This window comes from Terrapene carolina, unplaced genomic scaffold, assembly GCF_002925995.2.
Source record: "Terrapene carolina triunguis isolate 2854851 unplaced genomic scaffold, T_m_triunguis-2.0 Scaffold171, whole genome shotgun sequence".
Classification (NCBI taxonomy): Eukaryota; Metazoa; Chordata; order Testudines; family Emydidae; genus Terrapene; species Terrapene triunguis.
The window spans coordinates 1,752,826-1,777,930 of record NW_020664522.1 but is presented as its reverse complement, the minus strand read 5'-3'; the positions used below and the strand labels follow the sequence as shown (position 1 = coordinate 1,777,930).

Below are 25,105 nucleotides of genomic sequence, written 5' to 3'. Positions count from 1 at the left end.
GAGATACAAGCTACACCTCCCAGTGCCAGGAGAACTTTGTCCACTGAAAGAGCAAATCATCCCTGTGGATGGTAGCTGGTGTTTGCACCACTGCCCTCCACTGTGGTTCTACCAGAGAGGTTTAAGATTTAGCAGTGCACCATAAGAACTCAACCAGCAAGAGCTGCCTCAGAAATCCATGGAATCAGCAAACTCAACTGTCATGGAATTAGCCCATTGTCAACAACCAGCACCATCGACTTTTTGAGCAAATTTGGCATCTTTTAAATACATCCCCTGTGTTGTTAAGTGGAGTTGAAAATCCTTTTGTACCACCATAACAAACTCTCGTACCAGAACTCACAAGTGGATCTGGCTCAAGGACTTTTAAAAATCTTAACATACAGTATGTATATTGCCTACAAACAACTAATCCATTTAATTTTAGAACATTTAGTTTCATTGGGACATTTGTATCTGAGCCAAATCAGAATAGTTTTTCTAACATTTTTACCATATAGTGGTGATAGCCATCACCAAGGCAACTATGCAAACACCACCTTTCAGTGACTTTATCTTCCCCATTAACCAGCTTGTGGATGGCGTTGCCATTTTATAGAAAACATTTTTCCCATCATGCCTTTCTGGGACAGGCCCCTTAAATTTGCCAGAGACAAACAGCGACAGCTCTAAAGAAGTCATTTTGTAATTATCAGCTTGCTGCATCTTCCTCTCTTTAAGCAGGTTAAGTACCTATTATGTTTTATTTTTTTGATTGCTGAGATGGCACATCCCCCACCAACCATTGCTCTTCACCTGAACACAAACCTAGTTTTAGTTTAGCAGAGAGAACTACAGCGTTGAAGTTACTTACCTGCCGGCAATCAGTTGAGCATTTTACTGGCGTGCACTGAATTTCGTTAGTTTGTGTAGCAGGGTCCTGCTTTTCAGTGCACAAACAATCTTCACAAGAGTTTTTAGGCACCATTGCCCCTGGCTTAAAATAATGAGGAAAGGAGAGGGCAGAGGGAGAGTTCATTAGCCTCTAAAACACATGTGCATTTCTCTGTAAAATACTAATAAATTACTATATTTGGCTTTTACTTTTTGGCACAAGCTTTTGACTCGCACACCTTCCAATCTCTAATTAGCATACCATCAATATCACAAAATTAACACTGTACTAGAATAACATTCCAACAGAATCAAATATGCTAAATGTAGTTATTACTTCAACATCTGACAACTTCCCTATTCCATTTCCTTCTACAGTTTGACCAATTAGCTACTCCTAAAACTTCCATTGATACTTGAAATTTTGTATTAAGTTATTGCCTTCGGCTACATTTCTAACATCTTAGTCCTGAAATACAGGGGAATATCTCTTTTATGATAGAAACTGTTGGCCTAGCGATCACTATTAGGTAATTTCTCCAGTAACACATAACACCTAACTCTTACGTAGCACTTTTCCACCAGTAGTTCTCAAAGTACTTTACAAAGGAGATCCATATCATTCTCCCCATCATTATTATTTATTATATGTATTACTGTAGCACCTTGGAACCCCAATCATGGACCAGGGACCTGTTGTGCTATATGGTGCACAAACAGTGGAACAAAGGAAAGTGAAGCACAGAATCGTGAAGGGATTTGCCCAAGGTCACCCAGCAGACCAGTAAGAGAGCCAGGATTAGAACCCAGGCCTTCTGAATCCCAGTCCACTACTCGCTAGGCCGCAATAAGAAACGATGGGTCATTTTAGTCTGGGGCTTTATGTTCATTGAAATGAAATCTTTAGGTGAATTTTGATCATTACAGGTTGATGGTATCTTGAAGTCATGACATGCCAGCCCACTGAAAGAAGTGGCAAGTCCTACCTTATATTCAACTCCTTCAGAAACACATACACTTTTTGGTACTATAAGAAAGATGGAACAAAAAGGATGCTCTAAGAATGATGTCGTCAACGTGTATTAGTTTCATATTTCTTAATTGTCTGTTAAACAAGTTGTATAAAACAACTATACAAATCTAGTAATCCTAATACCCAACACAGGAAGTGCAGAATGGCTGGGATGTGTTGCTAATTTCCATCCCTCTGCCCACGTTTAGTGCATGAGGGGAAAATTCCACCTACCAGTATTTCCCATCTGGCAAACACTGTTTTCCCCCTGTGTTTCTAATCACACTTGAAATTAGCAGAGATTCGCTTCTTTACTTTATTGTTTGTGACAGCATCATCAGCATTGACCAAAGACCAAATGGGGGTTTGGGTCACACTCATGATCTTGTAGTTGTGTATTATAGTTCTGTGACTAAAAACTAGCAGATGGAGTACATTTTGGGACTACACTCCAAGATGAAGTCCCCTTCAAAATAATGAAAGCCAGCATATAGTAAGGAAATATACTTACTACAGGAAAAAATAGGACAACAGCCATCCTCAGAAATAGCTACCACTGGCTGGAAGCCTAAATCGCATTGTCTTTTGATGAGAGAACAGGACTTTACATCACATTCTGTAAATAGAAAATGTAGACAAATTGAGTCATAGCCTCTTTGATGGGGTGTATCAGCCCCACTCTGGACAAGAAGGGTTAACCTATATTGTGGGCAGAGAAAGCCACATCCCCTCACCACTGCTGGGCATGCTCCAACTGGATCTTCAGGATAAAAGGGAGCAGCCCAGCTCAGTCAGGGCTGACCGCTGAAGAGGGAGGATGCACATTGAAAGCTCTCTTCTGGGAGCTGCTGGAGCCCCAAATCACAGAGGTCAAGCACGCCGAGACCTTGGTGGATACCTAGCTGCCTGCAGAAGTCTGAGAGGGGACGAAGTTACTGGGAGCTTTTCAAGCCAATGACCCCAGAGGCCCAGTTTCATTGGCCTCTTTGGAGCTTGTGACATTACGCCCCCATATTCTTCATAGAAATATTGTTATGATATGATTATGGCATAATTAAGATATGTTTTAAGCAAGATGGGTCATGTGGTGTATCATTGGAAAGGTTGTAATTTACAGAATGTAATTATCCAATTTGTGTGCTTGTGCCATTTCTGTATCTGAAGTTAGTAATATTGATTATGTAACAATTACAACTGTGTGTGTACTTGGGGAACGCCCACCAGACAGTAGGCAATCAGCCTGGATGGGCCATTAGGAAGAACAATAAGACTTTGAAGATACTAATCTCCCACCTTCCTGAGAAGCTTCCTGGGTTGCTGCTTTGACACTGCAGGATCATGTGATCATGTCACCTGGTATAACACCCCCTCCCCCGTCTTGGGCTTCCAGTGTTTTTCCATTAAAAGAGGGGGTGGGGGTCAGACTGGGAAACAAAAGGTTCCCGCCATATGTAAATCCTATTTAAGGCTGGGGAGTGAGTTAATCTTGGCTCTTCTGCACTGCCTCCTCACCCAAGAAGGAAGACTGCTGAAAACACCTGAAGAAACAAAGGAACTAAGCTGGGGCCAGGGGGCTGAGTCCAGGCGAGACAGATCAGCCTGTAAAAGGAATCCCTGGAGATTTAAGCTGCAAGCAGTGCAGTTTACCTTCAAGAAACTCTGCAACCTGCTTGAAACAACACTTAGGGTCAGAAATTATTATTTGTAGCCAGTATTCCTTAGTTTATTAAGCTTAGTTTTGTTTTATTTGCTTAGTAATCTGCTTTGTTCTGTTAGGTATCTCTTATAGTCTCTTAAAAATTACCTTTTGTAGTTAATAAACTTGTTTTTTGTTTATTCCAAAACCCAGTTTGTGCAATTCATAACTGGGGGGGGTGGGGGTGGAAAGATGTGCATATCTTCCTCCACATTAAGGGAGGAGGAGAATTTCATGAGCTTACGCTGTCTGAATTTCTATACAGCGCAAGACACTATAATTTTGGGTTTACACTGATTGCAGACTCTGTGATTCTACAGCTGGGTGTGTCCCTACCTGTGTGTGTGCTGGAAGGGAGCTGGAGAGCCTAACACAGCAGCACAGAGTGTGTGCGGGGGAGGGACCCAGGCTGGTGGGACAGGCGGGCTCAGTGGGACCCCAGCACATCAGGTGGCACCCCAGAAGGGGGGGTCGAACTCATCACAGAGCTATCATTCCAAAAATGACGATCCTTTCTGTAGACAATTTAATGTCACCCAGGGCCGGCTTCATAGTTTTTGCTGCCCCAAGCAACAAGAACAACAAAAGCCGCGATTGCAATCGGGAACTCTACTGCCGCCGCTTCATTCTTCGGCGGCAATTTGGCGGTAGGTCCTTCCCTCCGACACGAACTGAGGGACCCGCTGCCAAATTACCGCCGAAGAGCCGAATGTGCCACCCCCTTCCAGGGGCCGCCCCAAGCACCTGCTTGCTGGGCTGGTGCCTGGAGCCGGCCCTGATGTCACCGATCTCTTACCACACACTGTCTCCGGACAGCAGGGATCTTCTGAACGGGGTCGTGTTTTAGGAACAAATCCTTCTTTAGTGCAGTTGACTGGCAGAGACTTAACACAGGAGTGGGGTGAACAAGAGATATTCAAGGTCGCCTCATTGCAGGTGCAGTACTGACAATCATGTTCCCATTTCTCTCCAGGCTGTGCAAATAAAAAAGTGATAGTTCAATCAATTAACAGAATCTAGAAGTAATAAATTAATTAGAAATGAGGGTCTGCTACAAGCCAGAATCTCTTATCCTAAGGTCTGGTGTTGGGCTGTTTATATGAAACCCTAGAGACTCTTAATTCCAAAGGGAACTGAAAAGATCTGCATGATAAAAACATGCTGTAGCCTCTTCCCTTTCTCTGCAGGTGTGTGTGTTGGGAGAGAAACCTGAAGGATCTACGAAAAAACAGTGATTTTCATTGGCTGCCAATTTTGCGTCAGTATCTCAGATGAGGATTGGAGTTATGAAGCATGGTCAAAAGTCAGAAGGCCCATTGTTTTCCCCCACTATCTCTACTGCACATTGGTATTGAGTTCAGCATTAAAAGAATGAAAAATTCTTGCAATCATATTTACAATCGGTGAAGGCATCTGGCTATTGTGTAAAACAGTTATTCAAAGAACACTTCTTCATAGATCCTATTCCTTACCTGTTTCACTAATCCATCAGGTCCAATACAGCCTACAAAATAGAACAATTGTATAATTATGAAGGTCAATTCAAGAATATAATAGAGCTGGAGAGAGTGGCAGAAGCAGAGAGAGAGAGAGAGACATACATCAAAACCAGGATCTGGGAGACTTTGAAAAGGGGACCTGAAAAGAATGAGCCATGGCTGAAAAGCACAGGTCAGCCATCCAAAAGATCTTGAAGATTTTCTGTTTATTACTTCCTGACTCAAAGGCTCATCCTTCTGCATAAAAAGAGGGGGGCACATTCCCCCTTAAGAACTTACCAGAATCATTTCTGAGCTGGCCAGAAAAGACCACCCAAAGGCTACATTAGACACTTCCTTTACTTTTCCCCAGAGCTAAGCATACTGTTTCCATAGTACACTCAGCCCCTGGGTGCAAAAGATCAGGCTAGTGAATTGCAATATGGACCCCTAAAGTGGTAGTTTTAAGCTGGTGTTTCATCTTTTCCCACCTTTTATATTTTCTTACCGCAGACAGAAACACAAATGCCATCAAGATTATTCAGCAGGATCTTTCCATCAGGGCAGTGACACCCTTCAACAAGCACTGGATCCTTATCTTGCAAGGGGATGGTGGTTTTCCTGCATGTACATAAGGAAAGATGAGTGACACTGAGCTATTTTCATCCGCTTTTTAGGGCTAATGTAACACAGAATTTTGAGTAGAAATTTGGCCTAGGGGAGTTAGGCACCCAAATCCCATTGGAATTCTGACTCCCTTAGGCTTTTTTGAAAATATCGGCCTTTGCCCTTGGTGCTTAGTAAATGACCCACCTGCTGAAGCATGTGCTTCTTTCTGTTCCCCCGCATGGCTTGTAGATCTGGTCCTGAGAACATTTGGCTTCTGTGGAACATTTATAATATGCAGATTAGAGTGCCAGCTCTATCTAACATTCATGGATACAAATTATAATGTATTAGATAAAATATCCCACCCAGACGAAAACACAAAGGGGTTCTGTTGTGTTTGCAGTCGCGTAAGCTAATTATTCTAGTAATGTAGAATAAATGGTTCTGACAAGAAGAGGCAAAACAAGCAGAGGGAAACCAAATGTATTAAGCAATATTGCCATCTAGTGATGAAATTGTAGTTAATATTTTAACAAGCTAAAAGCCATTAATGAAACACTGAAATATAGCCAAGTTCTGATCTTTTCCCCCGCCCAGGATAAACCCTTGAATAAAAGCATTACGACAGTGCCTAAACTAGAATGTTATGAATGATGGGGCTGAATTATTAAGCCAAATTCTTCTCTGTGACATAAGTTCTGAGTAACTCCACTTAAGTCAGTGGGGTGGCTTTTTATTTACGCTATTGTAACAGAGCAGAATCTGGCCTGCAGGCTTTTTTAATGCAGTGGATTGTCTAGGACTCCGGAGCTGCTCCTCTAACTGATTAGAGAGTGTGTGAGGATGCAGACATGCCTGGAGTGTGCGCTGAATAGGGCTGGTCAAAATTTTTCTGTGGAAACTGATAGCAATTTTTTTTTAACCAAACGGGAAAAAAATCACAGAACGCATCTGCTTTCCTCAAATATTTTTGATTTTTTTTGTCAGAAAGCCAAAAATCTGAAAATAAAAAAAAAATTCTGTTTTTGGCAGTTTTCAGTTTTTTGATAAAACAATAAATTTTCAGGGGGGACAAACATTTTTAAACCTACCCTGGTGCTGAACCATTCAGAAGACACTAGGGGCCCACATTCTCTCTTCATTTACATTAGTTCTGCACTGGCATAACTCCACTGATTTCAATGGCGCTAGTCCTGATTTGCTCCAGTGCATGTGAAAGAAGATGCAAGCCCTGTGTATCTTCCAAAATGGGAATATACACATTTAAACAGAAAGAGGAATAGAATAAAATAGCTTCTACTCCAGCAAAGTCTTCCCCAACTCACCACACTGCCCGTTAGTTTTGCTCCTCCAGTCAACACAGATTCCATGGAATCCACACAAGGCCGCATAGGTCTGAAGGCTTTGGCATTCGGTCTTCTGGCGTAATGCTGAGCAGCCATCCACAACACAAGCCTCATAGTAAGGTCGAGGGGGAACGGCACTGTGACAGCCTGTCAAATTCCTTATTAAAGAAAGACAAGGGACTTGTTTTTCATAGTGAGTGTTGGCAATTTCATAACAGGAATTCTACTCAGAAACAAGCATCCATCAAGAAAAACTGTCAAGCTGAAGACCCGACTTTAAAACATTCTGATGGGAAATGTTCCCTCGATACCAAATATCCAGCATAAGTATCAATGGAAACAAATCAGATTTTCATCTCAATTAATGATGACTTCTGTCTCAACATTATTTATAGCACCTTGTATTCCCAGGGTATGTCTACACTGTGGCTGGCAGCGAGCCTCCCAGCCCAGGTAGACCAACTTGAGCAAAATAGGGACAGTCCTGATTTTGGGGTCTTTTTCTTATATAGGCTCCTATTACCCCCCACGCCCTGTCCCGATTTTTCATACTTGCTGTCTGGTCACCCTAGTTTGAGGTAGCATGCTAAAAATCGCAGTGTGGATACTGCAGCTCGGGTGGGAGCTCAGGCTCTCAAGCCCACCTGACCCCCTTGGTCTGAGCTCAGGTGGCTAGCCCGAGTCACCACCGCAGCCACAGCGTCCACATTGCTATTTTAAGCACAGTAGCTCAAGCAAAGTTAGCATGAGTCTCTCTATCTGGGCGAGGTGGCTCACTCCCAGCTGCAGCATAGAGATACCCCCACTGAGCTACCTGATAATAGATTGAAACATGACAGTAAGGCTCCTTTGCAGCCGTAGTGCTGTAATTCTAGGTACAAATATTTTTCCATGGATGTGCTGTTTCATTTTGGTAATCTTATTTTTAATAACAACATTATTTTAAAAAATTAACTATTTGAACATACTTGATAGTGCCCATTTTAATTCACAGTTTGCAGGCAAATAATCAAGATACTCAAAAACGTTGGAATAAGTTTTCCAAAGATGACTACTTATATCGGATGCCAAACTTTAGACACCTTAAATCCCCTCCTCAGAAATCAACTCTGGAGTGTCCAGTCTCTGAAAATCAGAGTCCCAAACCACTAGCCACTGTTTAAAATCTGTGCCCTCGATGCCTGGCTAAATTTACCATTCTTTAATTTACTTTATACTTTAAAGACAATTCACCCAGTCACCTTGTGAAGTACAGAGCTGCCTTCTTGTAGAACTGATTATGTACATAACACACCCGGGAGTGTGTCTTACCAGATGAGTTTACAAAGAGCACTGGGAGCACAAGCTCCCACTTTGGATAATGAGGTCTCTGTCCGAGCTGGCGCCAGAGTACTTAATTCACAATTTCTGTTGGTAGGATCTGGCACTCTCCAGTCTAAAGCCATCTCCCTGAAGGAGTCTGCAATCTCACCATTCCTCTTCATAGCATCATCAGACTTTTGGTTGGTGCATGTACCTGACAGCAATATAAAGGCAAGTTGCGTAATGGTTAAAGAACACAGAGCGCTTCTATAAGAGAGGACAGGGATATCCACACAAAAGGAACAGGGAAAGTTTTAACTCCTGTTGGAAGGATGTCAGGCACAGGGCCTTGCTTGAGTTCATAGGAAGAAAGTGTCTGGAGGAGGAGAAGGCTAATATAGCTAGCTTGGCATTTACCTGTGACAAGTACAGTTAAAGTGTCAGCTAATGAATTCTTCCAGGTGGCTTAAGTGATTGAGACAGTTCTGCCTAACACAGGGCTCCCTAAGGTCTCCTAAAATGGACTTCATGAAAATTCTTGAGCAGATATGATCAGGCGATGGGGTAAAGAGTGAAGGAACACTCTCTCTCTCTCTCTCTCTCTCTCTCTCTCTCTCTCACACACACACACACACACACAAACCCCTCCAGACACCACCAAATGGGAAAGGGTAAAAGGAGGTGACTTGAGGCTCTCTTACTACCCTGACCCCACTGAATAGGAAGAAACACGTTAAACTGTAGTGCTAAATAATCTTAACCTGAGGTAACAGAACTTTATTTGATACAAATAAGGGATGAGGTAACATTCCCTTATTTGATACTAATAAGGGAAGAACAGTTGGTCTATCTGTTAATTAAAACTGAATGTAACACTTACCACATTGCCCCAGGGTATTGTTATAAAAGGTGCTGAAAGGGAGTTTTATGTAAAACATAAGTCGTCCATAGGAGACATACAGTTTTTGTTCAGGTATTTCAACCACAACGTACAGGCCAGAACTGGTTATGATGATACCATTCTTGGAAACATTTGGCACAATCTTCTTATTGTTAAACAGAACCTAAAGGGGCAAGTCAAAATCCCTCCATGAATATCCTTATTATGTTGCTTAGTGTATACATTTTATATTTCTGGAAGGCATGGGGTAAATTCTGCCCTCAGAGAATTCTGCAATCCCTCCAGGGCTAGACTGCTGGTTGTTTGTTGCCTTTCAAGCATTAATATTTTTGTTATTGACTTCAGGGAAAATATTAGCAGCAAAATAAGACATGGTGGTGATTTGCAACAAGTGTGATCAATTTTCATCAGACTGTTTTTCTGGATCACTCACTGTTTCATTTATGGTCATTTCCTTACGATCAGAAATTGAATAGATAATATCAAAAACCCCACAACTGATTTACAGTATATGGCTTATATCATCAAGGGGCTATTGCTTTCAGGGAAGAGAGTATCGGTAAATCATGGGCCTGATCCAAAGCTGAAGTCTCACTGGAAATAATCCCATTGATATCAGGGTCTTTGGATCAGACTTCGTAACAACAAAGCCCAAAATGGCATTATTTATTATTGAGGAACAAATATATACACCAGACACAAATATTCACCAATATATGGAGTAATATCAGGCTCTTGAAATAGGCTGGATAGTCAGCCCTTCAGTCTGACACCCTCCAGCAAACCACAGAGCAGGTAAGGGCCTGCAGTGCAAACTTCCCTATATCGCTATGCCAACATGCCTTAGCCCTAACCTAGAGGGACCACCTCTAGGTGTAAAAGAATAATGTAGCTTCCAGACCTTTTCAATTGGCTTTTCTGTTGAAACTCCCAATCTGCTACCATAAATGTCCCTGCTGTAAGAAACTGGGTAACCCCACCAAATCTTTAATGGGACTTATTTGTATTTTGCGATAGGAGAACAAGATCCCACAATGCTAGTTAGTACCAATTGTGGTGATTGTTTTTGTGATGTAGGTGCTTATCACTGGGAACTGGACAGAGAGCACCAAACAAGTTTGACAGGGGCCACTGAGCAGCCAGAGAGGAACAGATAATAAAAGGGGATTAAATTTCCATGAATTTCCCACCCACACATCTCCCATTTCACAGCCCATCTCTACAGTCGAAATTTTATAATCTGCAAATTTTCATTGACATTTCCCCAAACTAACAAGGAGAGCAAATATTTCACAGAACTGTTTCTGAATTCCCCCACTACACCCCCCACCCCAATTTTGATCAGCTGTATTCTTGATCCTGATTGGGCCCACTAGGCAGTAGCATAATAACAATACCGAGACAGATACTGTAAAATACATTACCAAGTTGGTTTCTTTCCTATGTTCTACTGCTTGTGTCAGAATCACCATGGAATTCTTATAAAAAATGACAAGGGACTTTGAGCAAATTGCTCCATCAGTTGTACCACAGTAGTAGTTGTCCATGTGAATCCAGAAGCTCTGAGAGTCAGGCTGGATTGGCTTCACCAGGAGATAGGTGCAATTCCCCTGGAAATTATAATATGTTCCATCGAAAGTCACGTAATGTTCATTTCCCCACCCACTGCATACACCTAGAAAGTAGAGACAGGCTTAAAGTTTGGTTTACTTTGGGCTTTCCGAATGTATGTTTTGTCAGTGACATTTGAATCCTGCGACATCTGATAGAGTTGCATCTTGTCACACAATGTTTCTTTGGCCAGTCTCATAGCCTGACTTTTTCTTTGATTTCATCTCCACTGGTTTACTCATTTTAGTGGTCTGGTTTTGTAGTTCTACCAGGTTCCCCATGCCATAAGAAAGATGAAGTGTCCTCTAAGAGAGGGCCACAAGAAAAGTTGTATAATAAGATATAACATATTTCGGTTTCCTACACATCCCTGATCCGATACAAACACTTTCTATATCCTCTTCTTTCAAAACTCACTCACATATGGTCCTTTCCCATCCATTCTATTTTCTATTCTCACTCCCCTACTGTGCCATATAGCCCATTGCTATTCCCTTCACTCGCCATCCTCACTCCCATACCCCTTCCCTTTTAGTCTCCATACCCAAACAGTCCAACATTGCATCTTAGCAAACCCTGCTCACCTGCAGCCATTTCCACATCTGTATATCCCACACCTATTATATACAGTCCTATCCTCTCTTCATCTCATCCCATTCTGGTACATCCCTGCTCCCTTCAGCTTCCCATCTCCCCTACTTATTGTATTTACTCCCTTACAATTCCTTCCTAATATTAATTTTAGAAAGCTACACAATAAAAATGTCTGGTTTACGTTCTCAAACTAGTTTGCTTCTGCCACAGTGATATATACATTTATGTATGGAGCAACCCCCTTGAACCGAGTATAATGCAGAGCACAATTGAAGCACATGGATGTACATCACTTGAGACTCAATTGAAACACCTTATGAAAGTCAGAATCTCACTGCAATATTACTTACACTGACACTCAAACACCTCACAGCAGCCAGTTTCATCATAGTGTTTTGTGAGTGGGAAACCATTGACACAGAGGTTTAATAGTTGAGGAGGGCAATTCACATTGGACAGTTTAATATCATTTCCACCTCCCAAGCAAGTGGCAATTTGACAATTTCCGAAGTCCCATGATTCATTAAACTGTTGACATTTTAAAAGAAAGAGGAAGGGAGGGATATGCATGAGAAATTAGTGTCATTTTCAGAGCTTTAGTACAGGTAGGGAACAGGTCACTCAATTAAAAACCTAGCATTCAGAATTTACTATTCATTCATTCTTTAACTCTGGGGCTCTTAAAACATACTATATGTAATAATCAATGATAACTTCATACCTATTTCCATGCTATACAATATTTTGTATAAGACCCAGTGTTGAAATCATGACCACTTCTGATCTTTAAAGACCAGTTTGAAGGAGTAGTTTCCTAGTTTAGTTTACAGCTTGCAGGGAGGGCACAAATATGATCCACCTTTGCATTGCCCAGATGCTCTGTTGCCAGGTGCAAGGCAGAGCAGTCTCATGGATCATGTTGTTGTGTGCCATCCATAGCTTGGTATGTAATTTTTGTTCACTCACCTTTCTAGGAGGACTGAGATATGGACAGTCTCTCATAGGAGTTACTTTGGGAGCAAATGTGTTTGCTGCACTTGCAGGAGTGTTTTCACAATGTCCATTCTGTAAAGCTGAATCACAGTGGTCGCTGGGCTGCTCAGGAGCTGTGCTCAGTCTTGGAGTGGTTGCACATTCTCCCTGGATTAATTCACTCTGACATGAGGCATTACATATGGAGTAAAAACACCGACCCAAACCATCAGTTGTCTGAGATATAATATTCCCTGCGAGACCAGAAAGTAAATTACTAGAATTGAATTGCCCATGTGTTTGACATTCTTTTCCGGTAATGTTGTCATGAATTATCAGTCTCCATGTGGCACAGTAGCACTCTGAACCAGAAAATTCCTCTCTTCTCCCACATTAGCTACAAGGTGAGCAGTAAATTTTACTGGCTTGGGATGACTATCTACAGTACATCTCATGGCCATAACCAGTTGTGATAGTCAGTCTACAGTTCTCTGAATCCACCATAGCTGGCCTCATCCCAATGGCAGAGACTGGGAGAGCCTCTCATTCATTCAACATGCAACTCTTCTCCTCCTAGATAAGTACATTAGTCGGAGTTGTAAATGTATACCAAAGAGAAGCATTTGGCCATAAGGTAACGTTTGCTAGCTCCACTGTGTGCAGTGTTCACAAAACAAAGTCAAGGGGATGGATGGCTCAGGATGCTGGCAACAGAAATAGCATGGCCTTTCATCAACCATCTTTGGGAGAAAGTTCATATTCCATTGTGGATTTTGAGCCTTAAGTTCTAGAGAGTTTGGGTCCAGGGTTTGTAATGTAGTCCACTGAAGACTGGATCTGGATGAATGGATCAGATCCAAGTGCATTACAGAAAGAGTATCTGGCTACGGTATTTTGAGAATGACCAGTTTAAGGATATTTTAGCCAGTTCAGAGATCTGACTGGCTGAAGAGCAATGATTGCTTTATAATTAGAGAACTGACAACTCCAGCAGTGGGACTGTGTATTTGCTCAAGAGCAGGTATTTTACTGAACAGCCAAACATTTCTACTTATATACAAAAGTGACAAAGATGAAAGAAAGATTAACTTAGACTGCTACTCACCCTGAGATATCAGCTGTCCATTTACATTGCAGTAGCATGGGGATGCCCTTGTTACTGCTGGTGTTGATGTGGTAGAAGGTGCTTCTATAATGTTCCCTACTCCTACAATAATTAAAAGCAGGTGACATTCTAATCCTGCATCATGGACCAGAAGATGCTAAATTTAATCCCCCATCATCTATACATTCTATGTAACTGCAACACATGGAAAAAGCCAAAGACTATAGAAAGAGGAAAAGTCAAATTCACTGGTCTTCATTTCCCTAGATCCCTCTTTTATCTCTCTTAAACAAACCCTCTTTGCCCTTTCCAATCCTCCAGGACCTCACCTGACCTCCGTGACTTTGGGGAAATGATTTCCGATTCTTCATCTGTGTTTCCCTTGGGTTTGGGCCCTGTTGATTTGGAGACATGCAGGTTATTCAGGTGGTGTTTAACCAGCCCACTTCATTCTGCCTTTGACTTCTCTCTTTTTTAAGCTGTTATTTCATTACATGTCCTCTTACTGCTATCTCTGCAGTGAAGAGGCTACTGAGCACTTTGCTCTATCCCTTGTCATTGGTTCTCCCACCCGGTTGCGTACAGCAGCTATACTCTCTTTTCCCTTGTCCAAATGTATATCTTTGGTCTTTGTGCAAGAAGCAGTACGTTGGGTAATTTTACTCTTTTATTTTGCTTTCCTTGCTATATTAATGCTTTGTAATTTCTCCTTCTTTCCATTTATTTGTTTTTGCTTGATTCCTGGTTTCAATTTCAGGTCTTTAAAAAGCCTTGGGTGCAACCACATTGATCTTTCACTCCCTCCCTGCCATGTTTTCTTTGCAATGGGAGTATTTTTTAGTTTGTCTTAAATATGGGGCCTTCCAGAAACAAACAGCTGGCTGGAGGTGCTTTTCTTTGCAATGATGATCCATGCGGATTGGCTAACTTCTGGCTGCAGGGCAAGTGTAGCAGGAATAGTGCTGTGAGGAATGAGATGGGGCCAGGAAAAAGGTTTAGAACAAAGAGTTGGCATTAGTGCTATACGATATTGGTACTGTTGGCAGCTGGGTGCAAATTAGAGCAGCCCTGGTGCTGCTATAAAAGATGTACTGGGAATCTGCAAAAAATGGCATAAAACCATCTTTGCCCCCAACTGTCTGGTCCTTCAGCTCAGCCAGACTAGAGAATGTGACTCCATCTCTCTGAGACTTGTACAGTCTTGAATTATACACAGCTCTTACACGTACACTGTATTATACATATGGGTATTTTTCAAGGACTAGGAATCTTGGCACAATTGCAAACTTTGATATCAACTAAAATACACCAAAACTTATATAAACAAACTCTAGTACCTGACTCCTCTATAGCAGGCACCATTGTAGGAGATGTTCCACAAGGAATGAATGTTCTAATGATATTCCCATTAGGGCCACAGACAGCCTTCCAGCAGCTGACCCCATCTGTTTGACTGTATATACTTTCATTTAAGGTGTAGGTCTTTTCCTGGTAGCAGCAGAGGCAGTCTGAGGCAGTGAGAGGGTAAATGCAATGGCGGCAGATAACATCACACCACAAACCGATATGAACAAAGACAAAATAACCCAGATTTGCCATAATCCACCCCAGACCATCAACTGTAAAGTAAAAGGTGCTCATGGCTGCAGTATTCACTCCGTTTCTTGATGCAAAGATGTGCTTTAGAATCTAAATTTCATTTTTTAAAAATAGATCCCACTTTTGCACCACGGGTGGCCAGAAAGCTGGCTTGACTAGCTCCCTTGTGTAAAGGGAAATACTGGATCACAGAGTCATTAGTAGCATAGAACTGCTATTTTAAGACAGCCCTGTGCATAACAGGCATTCCCAGAAGAAAGTGGGTATAGTAGGGATGTCCATATGCATTGGCAAGATCCTCTATGGCTCAGGGCTTTCCAGGAAGCTATTGGACACCAACACCCACCAGCTAACAGGGCAGGTAACCACTATCAACAACTTTAAATACACGAAAAGCCTCTCAGATCTCCATGAAATGTGTGCTGAAGGGAATAAAGGGGAAGCTGTGTGGTCCAATGAATAGAGCATGAGACTGGCATTGCAGAGAGCTGAGTTCTACTTCTAGCTCTACCACTGACCTGCTGTGTGACCACAAGCAAGTCAGTTTACCGCTGTTTCCCCACCCACTCTTTGTCTGTCTTGTCTATCTAGATAGCAGGCTCTTCAGGGCAGAGATGGCCTCTCACAATGTGTTATGTGTCACATACAGTGGGCCCCATCTCTGCTGGGGCTTCTTTGTGCTAACAGAAAACAATTATTAATCATTAAGCTGACAGGAAGGTTACCCTTGGAGTCCTCTGTGCACAGTTTTTCTTTAGGGTTGCTGTGAACAAACAACAAACAAAGATGATTAGTGCTTTATTGCCTTAAATCCTTACAGAGTAGCAAAATACATTCACAACTGTATCCAATTAAAAAGAGAACCACCTGAACTGCAGAGATTCCCTACTAGCAGAGCCCACGTAATGCCTGGCTAATATGCGATCTCTATCCAAACCTCTTACCATCCCATTGACCTACCACGACATGCAGTCGAGCAGCGAAACACACTCCCTTCGTTCCTCATCGTAATATGGCTTCTCAGTGCTGCATTCTGGGTAACAGCCTGGAAAGTGAACAAAGAGCATGGAGTCTTTTGTCTGAGTAGTAAAGACCCAAATGCAAACACACACACTGAAATAGCTGTAAAAGATATGTATTTGTCTTCACAGACAGAGCTGGACTTCTTCATAAATAGATCACCTCTCCCCTCTTTTTCTCTCCCTATAACCAGCAACTATTAGTTGACTCTAGATGACCAATAATTCTCTTATAAACACAGTATTAGTGACCCTCTAACTCTGCAAGACTTTGAAGGCATCAGGCCAAGTTTGTCTTGACTTACACCCCTTGAGGTCAATACAGTCACATGGGGAGTAAGTCAGGGAAGAATTTGGCCAGTGGTGCTCTGGGGCAGTTGATTAGTCTTCCAAGGAAAGACAAAGTGACCCCATTGCTTAAGACACTCAAAACAAGATTGGACTAGTTTAGGCCCCTACAGTAAAGCACTTAAACATGTGCTTAAGACCCATCAAAGGCAAACAAGAATTACCTTCTAAACAATACAGCAGATTACCACATTTGCCCTGTGGATTCCTGCAGGTCTTTAGACAGGGGGCTCCACATGGCCTATAGAACCATTCATGTTTGTCAGGTGGATTGTAGTAATCGCAGAACACAGCTGGAAGAGAAAAAATGCCAAATCTCAGATAATGGATAAGGTCCATGTTCTAATTCTTTAAAGCAAGAGGGCTTGTTAGTCATGCACCTGCACAGCAGTTAGGATTTTATCCTTCTTATCTTGAATATAACTTGCTGTATGGACAGTACTTCTTAATGTGCATTTCCATCTGCAAGTACTTACGACAAATGCTAGGTCTCCTCCAGTCAATACAGACGCCAACTCTATTACAGCTCCTTGAATAAGCAGCTACTGAGGTACAGAAGCATTCACAGTCTCCCACGCTGTCACAGCCACAGAAGTCAGACACACAAGACTCATAATATGGCATCGGGTTGATCTAACAAAATAAAAAAAACTCTGTTATAACACATATTCCTTCTCAGTACTTTGTCTTCAGAGGAGACAAAGGGCTCTAAAAATCTGCCATTCAGTGTCAGTTTCTTTGGCAGCATTTGGATGAGCCTATGAGGGAAGTTGATATTTATATAATAAAGGGATCAGGCTATTTGACTAGCATTTTAAGCTGCCTTGTTTTCATTTGCTTGGATTGTTTTGGTAAAGCTGGACCTTATAAATTTTGTGATTCAAATGTATAAAATGATGAAACCTGCACTGAAGGTATCTTTAGAACATATGCTCTGTAGCATAGGACTAGAGCTGTTTAGAACAGCTATCTATTGTGAGACCTTTCTAATAGGCAGGTATCACTTCAAAGTAGCTAGGATAAAATCCTGGGTTCACTGAATTCAACTGGGCCAGGATTTCACTTGTCTTTGGCAACCATATGCTATATTATCCCAAAGGTTTCCAGCCAGTTCTTAGATATTACCCTCTTCTAGCCAAGCATTATCTTTTGGGTCTTTGGTCACTTAAAACAAGTTTCACTCTATATTTCCTTGAGAAGGATACAATGGGATTTCACTGGTGTAACAGTGAAAGGGTGGTCTGTGTAGCTCTTCTACTCTTGTGTATTTATGTAGCTCTCTTCAATAGTAATAGGATTTGTGTATGTAAATCTGTGGCACAGAGATGACAGAAAATGCCTCTGAAGTGTCAAGAGTATTGGGATAATGAGAGAGATCACCTTACTGTGGCAGGCCCCAAAGACATTGCTCTTGATAATGCTGCAGTGCTTTTGTCCCAGTACAGATTTGAAAGGCTGATCAGCACACAGGTCAGTCATGTTTATGTTTGAGCAGCTGCTGGTGACTTTCCAGCTGTTCCCAAACTCCTGCACTCTCATCTCCACTGACTGCCCTCTGGTGGTAAAGTCATTCTTTGAACGGCCATCAAAATCACCGCAAAGGCCACAGACTTTGCCCTGAAGAATTTATACAGATTTTAAAACAAAATGTCAGTTTTTGCACAGAAAATGAACTAATAAACTGCTAGTAAAAGCCTAGTAAAAATATTTGCAAATTCCAAACATTCCCGAAAACACACCAACCTGCAGAACACATCTTGGAAAGAACTGAGGTATAAGTAACAAGATGTAGCCATTAAAGGCCTGTATAGTCCTGTACTCTGTCCTGGCTTTACATCTAGCTTCAATAATTTGAATATTTCATACTGATGTGATCATGAAATAATGTAACTATGCCAATAAATTAGTGCCCTCTTACTCATTAGAATGAATCTGTTTTCATGCCAGGATTTTTAAACAGGGGCTCCATTTTTGCAGGCATAATTTTTAGATGAACCCTCTCCGCCTCCAAAACTAAAAAAAAAAAAAACCTCAGACAATTCATTAGTGAAAGAAAAGCTGACAGCACCATTAATCATTTGCACATAATCAGGGCCGGCTCTGGCTTTTTTGCCGCCCCAAGCAAAAAAACCAAAAAACGGAAAAAAAACCCCTGCGGGGCGGCCGGAGCGGTGAAGCAAAAAACAACAACGTGCGGGGCGGCCGGAGCCAGGGTGCAGGGGGACTCCCTGCACTGCAGACGTGCCCCGGGCAGCAGAGTGTGTGCCCTGGCTACCGGGGGAGGGGGGAGGGAGCGGGGGGGGGAGAGACCGGGGGTGAGAGAGAGAGAAGGGGGGCGGCCAGGGCTTCCTTCAGCGGGGCGCTCGCCACGCAGCCCCTCCCGTCGCGCCGCCTGCCGGGAGGGCTCCGCGCCACTCCGGTCAGTGGGGAAGGAAGGACGCGGGCTGCCCTGCCGGGCTTGCTGCAGACCTGGCACCGGCTGGGGTAGACGGAGCATGCAGCCTGCTCCCAGCAGGGCGCTCCCCTCCTCCACGCGGGGCAGCCGAAGCGGCGAAGCAAAACAAAAAACAAAAAAACCTGCGGGGTGGCCGGAGTGGCGAAGCAAAAAAAAAAAAGGATTGGAGGGAAGCCGCCCCTTAGAATCTGCCGCCCCAAGCACGAGCTTGCTCGGCTGGTGCCTGGAGCCGGCCCTGCACATAATTGGCCCTCACAGAAATGGAGGCACAGTTTGAAAATCAGTGCCTCAATTGCTGCACTTGTACCCACCTGGAAAGAGGGTGCCACTAGAACAATTACTGTGGTCTTTTGGTCCCACATGAAGGTCATTCCCTGGGAAGTTTCAATCACAATATAAACCCCCCTGAGATCCAACTTGTAATTCTTTACAGCATCTGGCTCAGTGGTTATCTCCTGAATTTTTCCTTCCAGGAGTCTGATTTCAATGTTCTAGAATAAGGAATTAAATGCACTGAAGGAAACAAGAATGAAGTCACAACTGACTAGGAAACTTTTATCCCATTCTGTGCAGGAGTCTCATTCAGATCCCTGCATCACACCCCATCCTATTTCTTCTACCCTTGAACCTCTGCATCTTGGTCAAGGTCCCACTGAGACAATTTACATCCATGCACCATCACTGAAGTCAACAGGGCAGAATTTGGTCCCATGACTCCATGGCCACAGCATCTTTCAGGGTAGCTTCCTCAAAAAGCCTTTTCTTGGTCACAGAAATCCATTTCATCTGGAAATTCAGCTGCCATCTTGAGTTCTGCTTTAGCAGCTCCCTGAAGCACACACTCAGATGTGCTGGAATTCTCTTTATTATGCCTGCCTGTCTCTTCCTCTTCCCATCCCTTAAATGTCAACACTCCCTTCACACATTCATTTGTTGCTGTCTTCCCTGCTTCCCTCCCATCTCCAGCTTAAATACCCAGGTCCCCTGCACCTGCTGATCTACTCCGCATGCCCATCCCTTCCCACCCTCACCTACCACTGCTTTTTGGCCATAGGGCTTCATTGGGGACATCTCTAATATTAGCTGCATCACAGTATTAGGGTATAGTAAATTCATTACTCACAAAATTAAGTCAGATATCCCATTCTATCAGCTCTTCCCACATAATCCAGAGTTAAGGCTGGACTCACCTCCAAAATCAATGTGATCTTCAAGGAACAGATGGAGAGTGATTTCCCACACGCATTGTTTTGAGTTACAATTCGGAAGGTGCCATCATTGGGGTTATTGGGGCAAAAGTCCTTATACAAATAAAGAAAAGCATATCTGATCTTGTTATCTGACTAGTGCATGTCTTAGGAATGTCCACGAGGGAGTTGTAAATGAACTATATTTCTAACACTTGACTCCACATTTCTTGTCCTTTTTTTTTGTTCAAAAACAGTTACAGGTGGGATTTTCAGAAGCACTCAGCATTGGCCTGTCTCTTCTCACGGTGAAGTCAAGGGAAAATTTAACAGGGTGAAGAGCTAGGTTAATGCTGAACACTTTTATAAGACCCCACCTGACATGTCCAAATATATACAGTAAAACCGTTCTGTAATGCATTTTTCACTCTACACAGGCTCTTCACTATAAGCAGAACTGCAACCTCTACATTTCAAAACACTGAAATAATAGAGGCCTTGATTTCTACCTCCCCGCAAAAACAGTTTCACTGAATCCAAGGTCACTAACATGCAGGTTTCATTCACAAAAAGGTGTGGTCACTTTAGGACTGTCTGTGCTGTAGAAGCATTTGGTTTTTCAAGTAGACTCAGAATTAGCATACTCTACAAAGCAGTGCTGTTACTGAAGTCAGTAGTGTTACACCAAGAATAAATCTGGCCCTCAATTATGTTAACCATCTAATAGCACACACCCAACAAACAGAGCACACTGGAATCAGGCTGGCATTATTTGGATGTGGGTTGGGAGGGCCAAATTCAAAAGGAAGTGTAAAGAAATCTAAACTGGTTAAACATACAGATCACACTACTTTAAGGCCAGATCTCTTTATTGCTGAGTGGTCACATAGAAGCCAATGGTCCAACACAGGGAGTAAGGCCATGCCTAGACTAGGAAAACAGGTCATTTTTTAAAAAGTTAGCTAACACCAATACAGACAGGGTTTTACACCTTTAAACACATGCTTGATGGTTGTGGTCAACCCTAAGCTTTCACCTAGTATTTTTCTAGTCTAGATATGGCCCATGAGTATCAAAATCTGGCCTTTAGAATCTCCATCAATTCTCCAAGGATACATTGCAGCCCCTTCACATCACCTCTGAACTGGGCCCTGATGTCTAGCTGAGTTATGGGAGTCTAAATGAGGGTAAATTGGTGGAAGGAAGAAAGGTATTTATCAGGAAAAGTAATATGACGGCATGGGCTGGTGACACCAACTGTGCTACCTACACTCAACTCTGAACGTGGCCCTGAGTCAGCCTCCACACCTTTCCCCCCAATATCATGGGACAGAGAGTACCCTCAATGTCATTATTATCTCCTCTCAGATTTCCTTTTTCAGTTAGCTTGGCAGTCTTAGCAGAGAGACCAGGGAGAGTGAGCCATGGTACTCAGCTGCCAGTCAGAACCTTCTCTTACAGATACCTATGCATTATTCACTCAGCTCAAAATCCTGCACCCTGTGCTCAGCCTCCTGTGCTTCAGCTCTCCCTGGAGAGGATGCCTCCTGCTCTGTTGCTCCTTCTTCAACCCAGAGACTGAAGTAGAGTTTATAGTTTAGTGTCCCAATTCTATCAGGGGCAATGACTAGTGCATCTACATGGCACAGGATTCATCAGTCTTGCTCTACCCCTAAAATCTCTCTGTGTGATAACTTAGAGGGAGACGCCAAGGAAGTAAGTGCCCCTCCTGATTGCCCTGCCCTTTTGTGGTGGAACATCACCAGGTCTGATATAGTTTGGGATCTCCTATACCCATGCAGAGGTAGAGGGGCAGGATCGGTGCCTATTACCTTGTGTGTGATAGCCACCTAGTTACTCAAACAGCACTGCAACTTGAGCCTGTGAAGAGCAACAGCTCTCAGACAGGTAATGATGCTTTGTTACCTGAGCTAGGATATAATCGCAATCTCCCATGAAATCAAACTTTTCTCCATCGAAGCTCAAGTAATGTCCATTTCCATACACGGTGCACGTTCCCTGGCAAGGGTTCTCTGTGCAGTTCCACTGTCTGTTATTACATGTGCTAGGAGATGGAAGGCAAAACATTACGATCTTTACATCAAAGATGGTTTTACATAACTCTCGGTAGATATAGAATTATTGAAAATTTAAATTAATCCCTTGTAGTGGATCACAGAACACAGTGGCCTCTCATATGAGCAGTGTTGGACTGTAAGCTACTTTGAGGCCTTGCTTTAATATTGGCTAAACAATCACAAAAAGAACATGAATGCTGAATATTGAGTGTCAAAGCCAGGCTGCAGGCAGCCAGATCTAGTAGTTAGAGCCAGAATCCACAATCACAAGACAGGAAGCAAAAGTCAGCAGGATCAGGATAGCAGGAGGTCAGAAGCAAAAGACAAACTGGAGATCAGAAACGAAGTTGGGAACCTGGGTCAGGTCACCAGGGAGATCAGAGTCAGGAGACAAACTGGAGGTCAGGAACCATAAATCAGATGGGAGGAATCAAGCCGGGTCAGAACACTAGGAAATTAGGCTCATACAGTAGGATGCATACAGTATAGCAGGGTGAGCCCAGTTGTTCAGACAGCTTCCTGCTGCTGGCTTCAGTAAAGCCAATCAGCCCTAGGAATGCACCAATTGGACATTGGGGTGGAGCCTCATATTAAAGCTAGGATTCATTGATCCTAACTAAGCCGCTGCTAGGTGGAAGGTTGGAATTAGCTGCTCTTATAGGCCTGGGTTCAAGACTGTGGATCATGTCATTGAGACACATATTTGACTTCTACATTTTGATTCTTTTGGTTGTTTAAACTGCATTAAAACAACTAATGCTGCTTTCCTTTTCAATATTTGTTCCAAGACCTTGCATACAATTGAGGTCAAACTAACAGGCCCATAGTTTCCTTGATCACTTTTTCCCTCTTTTTTTTTTTTTTTAAATAGGCACTATATTAGCAATTCTCCAGTCATAGTGTATGAACCCTGAGTTTACAGATTAATTAAAAATCCTTGTTACTGGGTTTGCAATTTCATGTGCCAGTTTCTGTAATATTTTTGGAGGGAGATTATCTGCTCCACCCCATTTAGTCCCATTAAGCTATTTGAGTTTAATGTCCACCTCAGATGTGCTAATTTCTACTTCCATATTCTCATTTCCATTAGACACCCTGCCACTACCCCTAAGACCCTCATTACCCTTATTAAAAACTGAGGCAAAGTATTTGTTTAGGTGTTGGGCCATGCCTAGATTATCTTTAATCTTCACCCCCTCCTCAGTGTTTAGCAGGGGTGGGCAAACTTTTTGGCTCGAGGGCCACATCTGGGTATGGAAATTGTATGGCAGGCCATGCATGCTCACAAAATTGGGGGTTGGGGTGTGGGAGGGGGTGAGGGCTCCGGCCTAGGGTGCAGGCTCTGGGGTGGGGCTGGGGATGAGAGGTTTGGGGTGCAGGAGGGTGCTCCGGGTTGGGACCAAGGGGTTCAGAGGGCAGGAGGGGGATCAGGGCTGGGGCAGGGGGTTGGGGTGCAGAAGGGAGTCAGGGATGCAGGCTTTGGGCGGCGCTTACCTCAAGCAGTTCCCAGAAGCAGCGGCATGTTCCCCTCTCCTGCTCCTATGCGTAGGCGCGGCCAGGCGGTTCTGTGCGCTGCCCTGTCCGCAGGCGCTGCTCCTGCAGCTCCCATTGGCCGTGGTTCCCAGCCAATGGGAGCTGCGAGGGCAGTGCTTGGGCCAGGAGCAGCGTGCGGAGCCTTCTCGTTGCCCCTACGTGTTGGAGCCAGAGGGGGGACATGCCGCTGCTTCTGGGAGCCGCGCAGAGTGGGGCAAGCCCCTAACCCCGCTCCCCAGCTGGAGCACCAGAGCGGGACATGCCCCAGACCCCGCTCCCCGGTGGGAGTTCGAGGGCCGGATTAAAATGTCTGGAGGGCTGGATGCGGCCCCCGGGCCATAGTTTGCCCACCTCTGCTATAGAACCTTGTACTGTTAGTTTTAATCTCCTTTGTTAGGTCCAGCTCTGCTTTACTTTTAGCAATTGTCACTTTTTCCCTAGGCTTTCTGACCTCCAAGAGATAGCTTTCCTTACTGATCCAGCCCATCTTCCATTCCTTGTAGATGTTCTGCTTTCTCTGTTTGAGATGCTTGCTCATCCAGCGTGGTCTGCAACCCTTCCCTATGATTTTTCCCCCCTTGCTTGGGATGCAGGCTGCAGCTTTGACTTAAAGTAATTCCAAGCCTCCTCCACATTCAGATCCTTGAGTTCTTCAGTCCAGTCCACTTTTCTAACTAGTTCCTTTAATTGTTTGAAGTGGCTGGTCCCTGTGTAGAGGGGTTGGTAAGGATGGAAGCCGCCAGCAGCCTCACCCCTGTATACCTGTGTAATGAGAGGCCACAGTCTTGCTCTGAACCAGGCAGGGATTTTCATGTTTCATGCTCCAGGCAGGTTATGTGCACGACCAGTTCACAGAAGTGGTCAAAAGTAATTTAAGGGGGAGATGATACCTGTTGTCACCACATATGCATATGCATTAGTGCAATGTGGTGCAGACAGGAAAGGGTAACACCTTTCCCCTTTTATTCCCAGTGGAAGTGTGGGGTACCGAAATGAAGCCTCCATAATGGATGGGAAGATCCAGCACTGATCTCAAAATACATCCTGCTTCTGTGCATTAACTCTCATTGTTTTACTGGCCTGCATTTTACGAGTTATTACCTTATGAAGAAACAAGTTATAAGACTTTGTGGAATATCATACCATGTGTTACAGCGGACTGTGATATTTTCCCCAGGGTTATAGAAATTTCCTCCATGGACACATGGACACTGGTGCTCAGCAATGCAGCCCCCTTTACCATCAGATACAAGCCCATTGGGGCACATGCAGCCAGAGACACATTCTGTGACATACTGTGAACATACAAATACAATGCAAGGTGATGTATTAATCATCCAGAAAGGAGAAAGAAAAAGTGGAGACAATTAGTTCTGGTTGCTACATT

The 25,105-nt window shown here is 43.3% G+C and overlaps 1 protein-coding gene across 1 annotated transcript in view; it reads right to left on the bottom strand.

Annotated features, from left to right (window-relative positions):
• The window catches only part of LOC112118247 (mucin-5B-like), a 67,996-nt gene that overhangs the window by 3,698 nt on the left and 39,193 nt on the right, over nt 1–25,105 (bottom strand). Inside the window, exons 19-43 of the mRNA XM_029912048.1 lie at nt 24,862–25,013; nt 22,034–22,172; nt 20,111–20,221; nt 19,232–19,411; nt 17,846–18,082; nt 16,942–17,098; nt 16,630–16,758; nt 16,059–16,143; nt 15,824–15,861; nt 14,837–15,007; nt 13,829–13,894; nt 13,500–13,601; nt 12,389–12,648; nt 11,773–11,950; nt 10,642–10,892; nt 9,197–9,380; nt 8,326–8,530; nt 6,994–7,172; nt 5,873–5,942; nt 5,568–5,680; nt 5,054–5,085; nt 4,378–4,555; nt 2,397–2,501; nt 1,860–1,900; nt 854–976 (exon numbers count right to left, since the gene is read on the bottom strand). Coding sequence (XP_029767908.1) covers nt 854–976; nt 1,860–1,900; nt 2,397–2,501; nt 4,378–4,555; nt 5,054–5,085; nt 5,568–5,680; nt 5,873–5,942; nt 6,994–7,172; nt 8,326–8,530; nt 9,197–9,380; nt 10,642–10,892; nt 11,773–11,950; nt 12,389–12,648; nt 13,500–13,601; nt 13,829–13,894; nt 14,837–15,007; nt 15,824–15,861; nt 16,059–16,143; nt 16,630–16,758; nt 16,942–17,098; nt 17,846–18,082; nt 19,232–19,411; nt 20,111–20,221; nt 22,034–22,172; nt 24,862–25,013 — 3,486 coding nt within the window. The remainder of the gene's footprint in view (nt 1–853; nt 977–1,859; nt 1,901–2,396; nt 2,502–4,377; nt 4,556–5,053; nt 5,086–5,567; nt 5,681–5,872; nt 5,943–6,993; nt 7,173–8,325; nt 8,531–9,196; nt 9,381–10,641; nt 10,893–11,772; nt 11,951–12,388; nt 12,649–13,499; nt 13,602–13,828; nt 13,895–14,836; nt 15,008–15,823; nt 15,862–16,058; nt 16,144–16,629; nt 16,759–16,941; nt 17,099–17,845; nt 18,083–19,231; nt 19,412–20,110; nt 20,222–22,033; nt 22,173–24,861; nt 25,014–25,105) is intronic.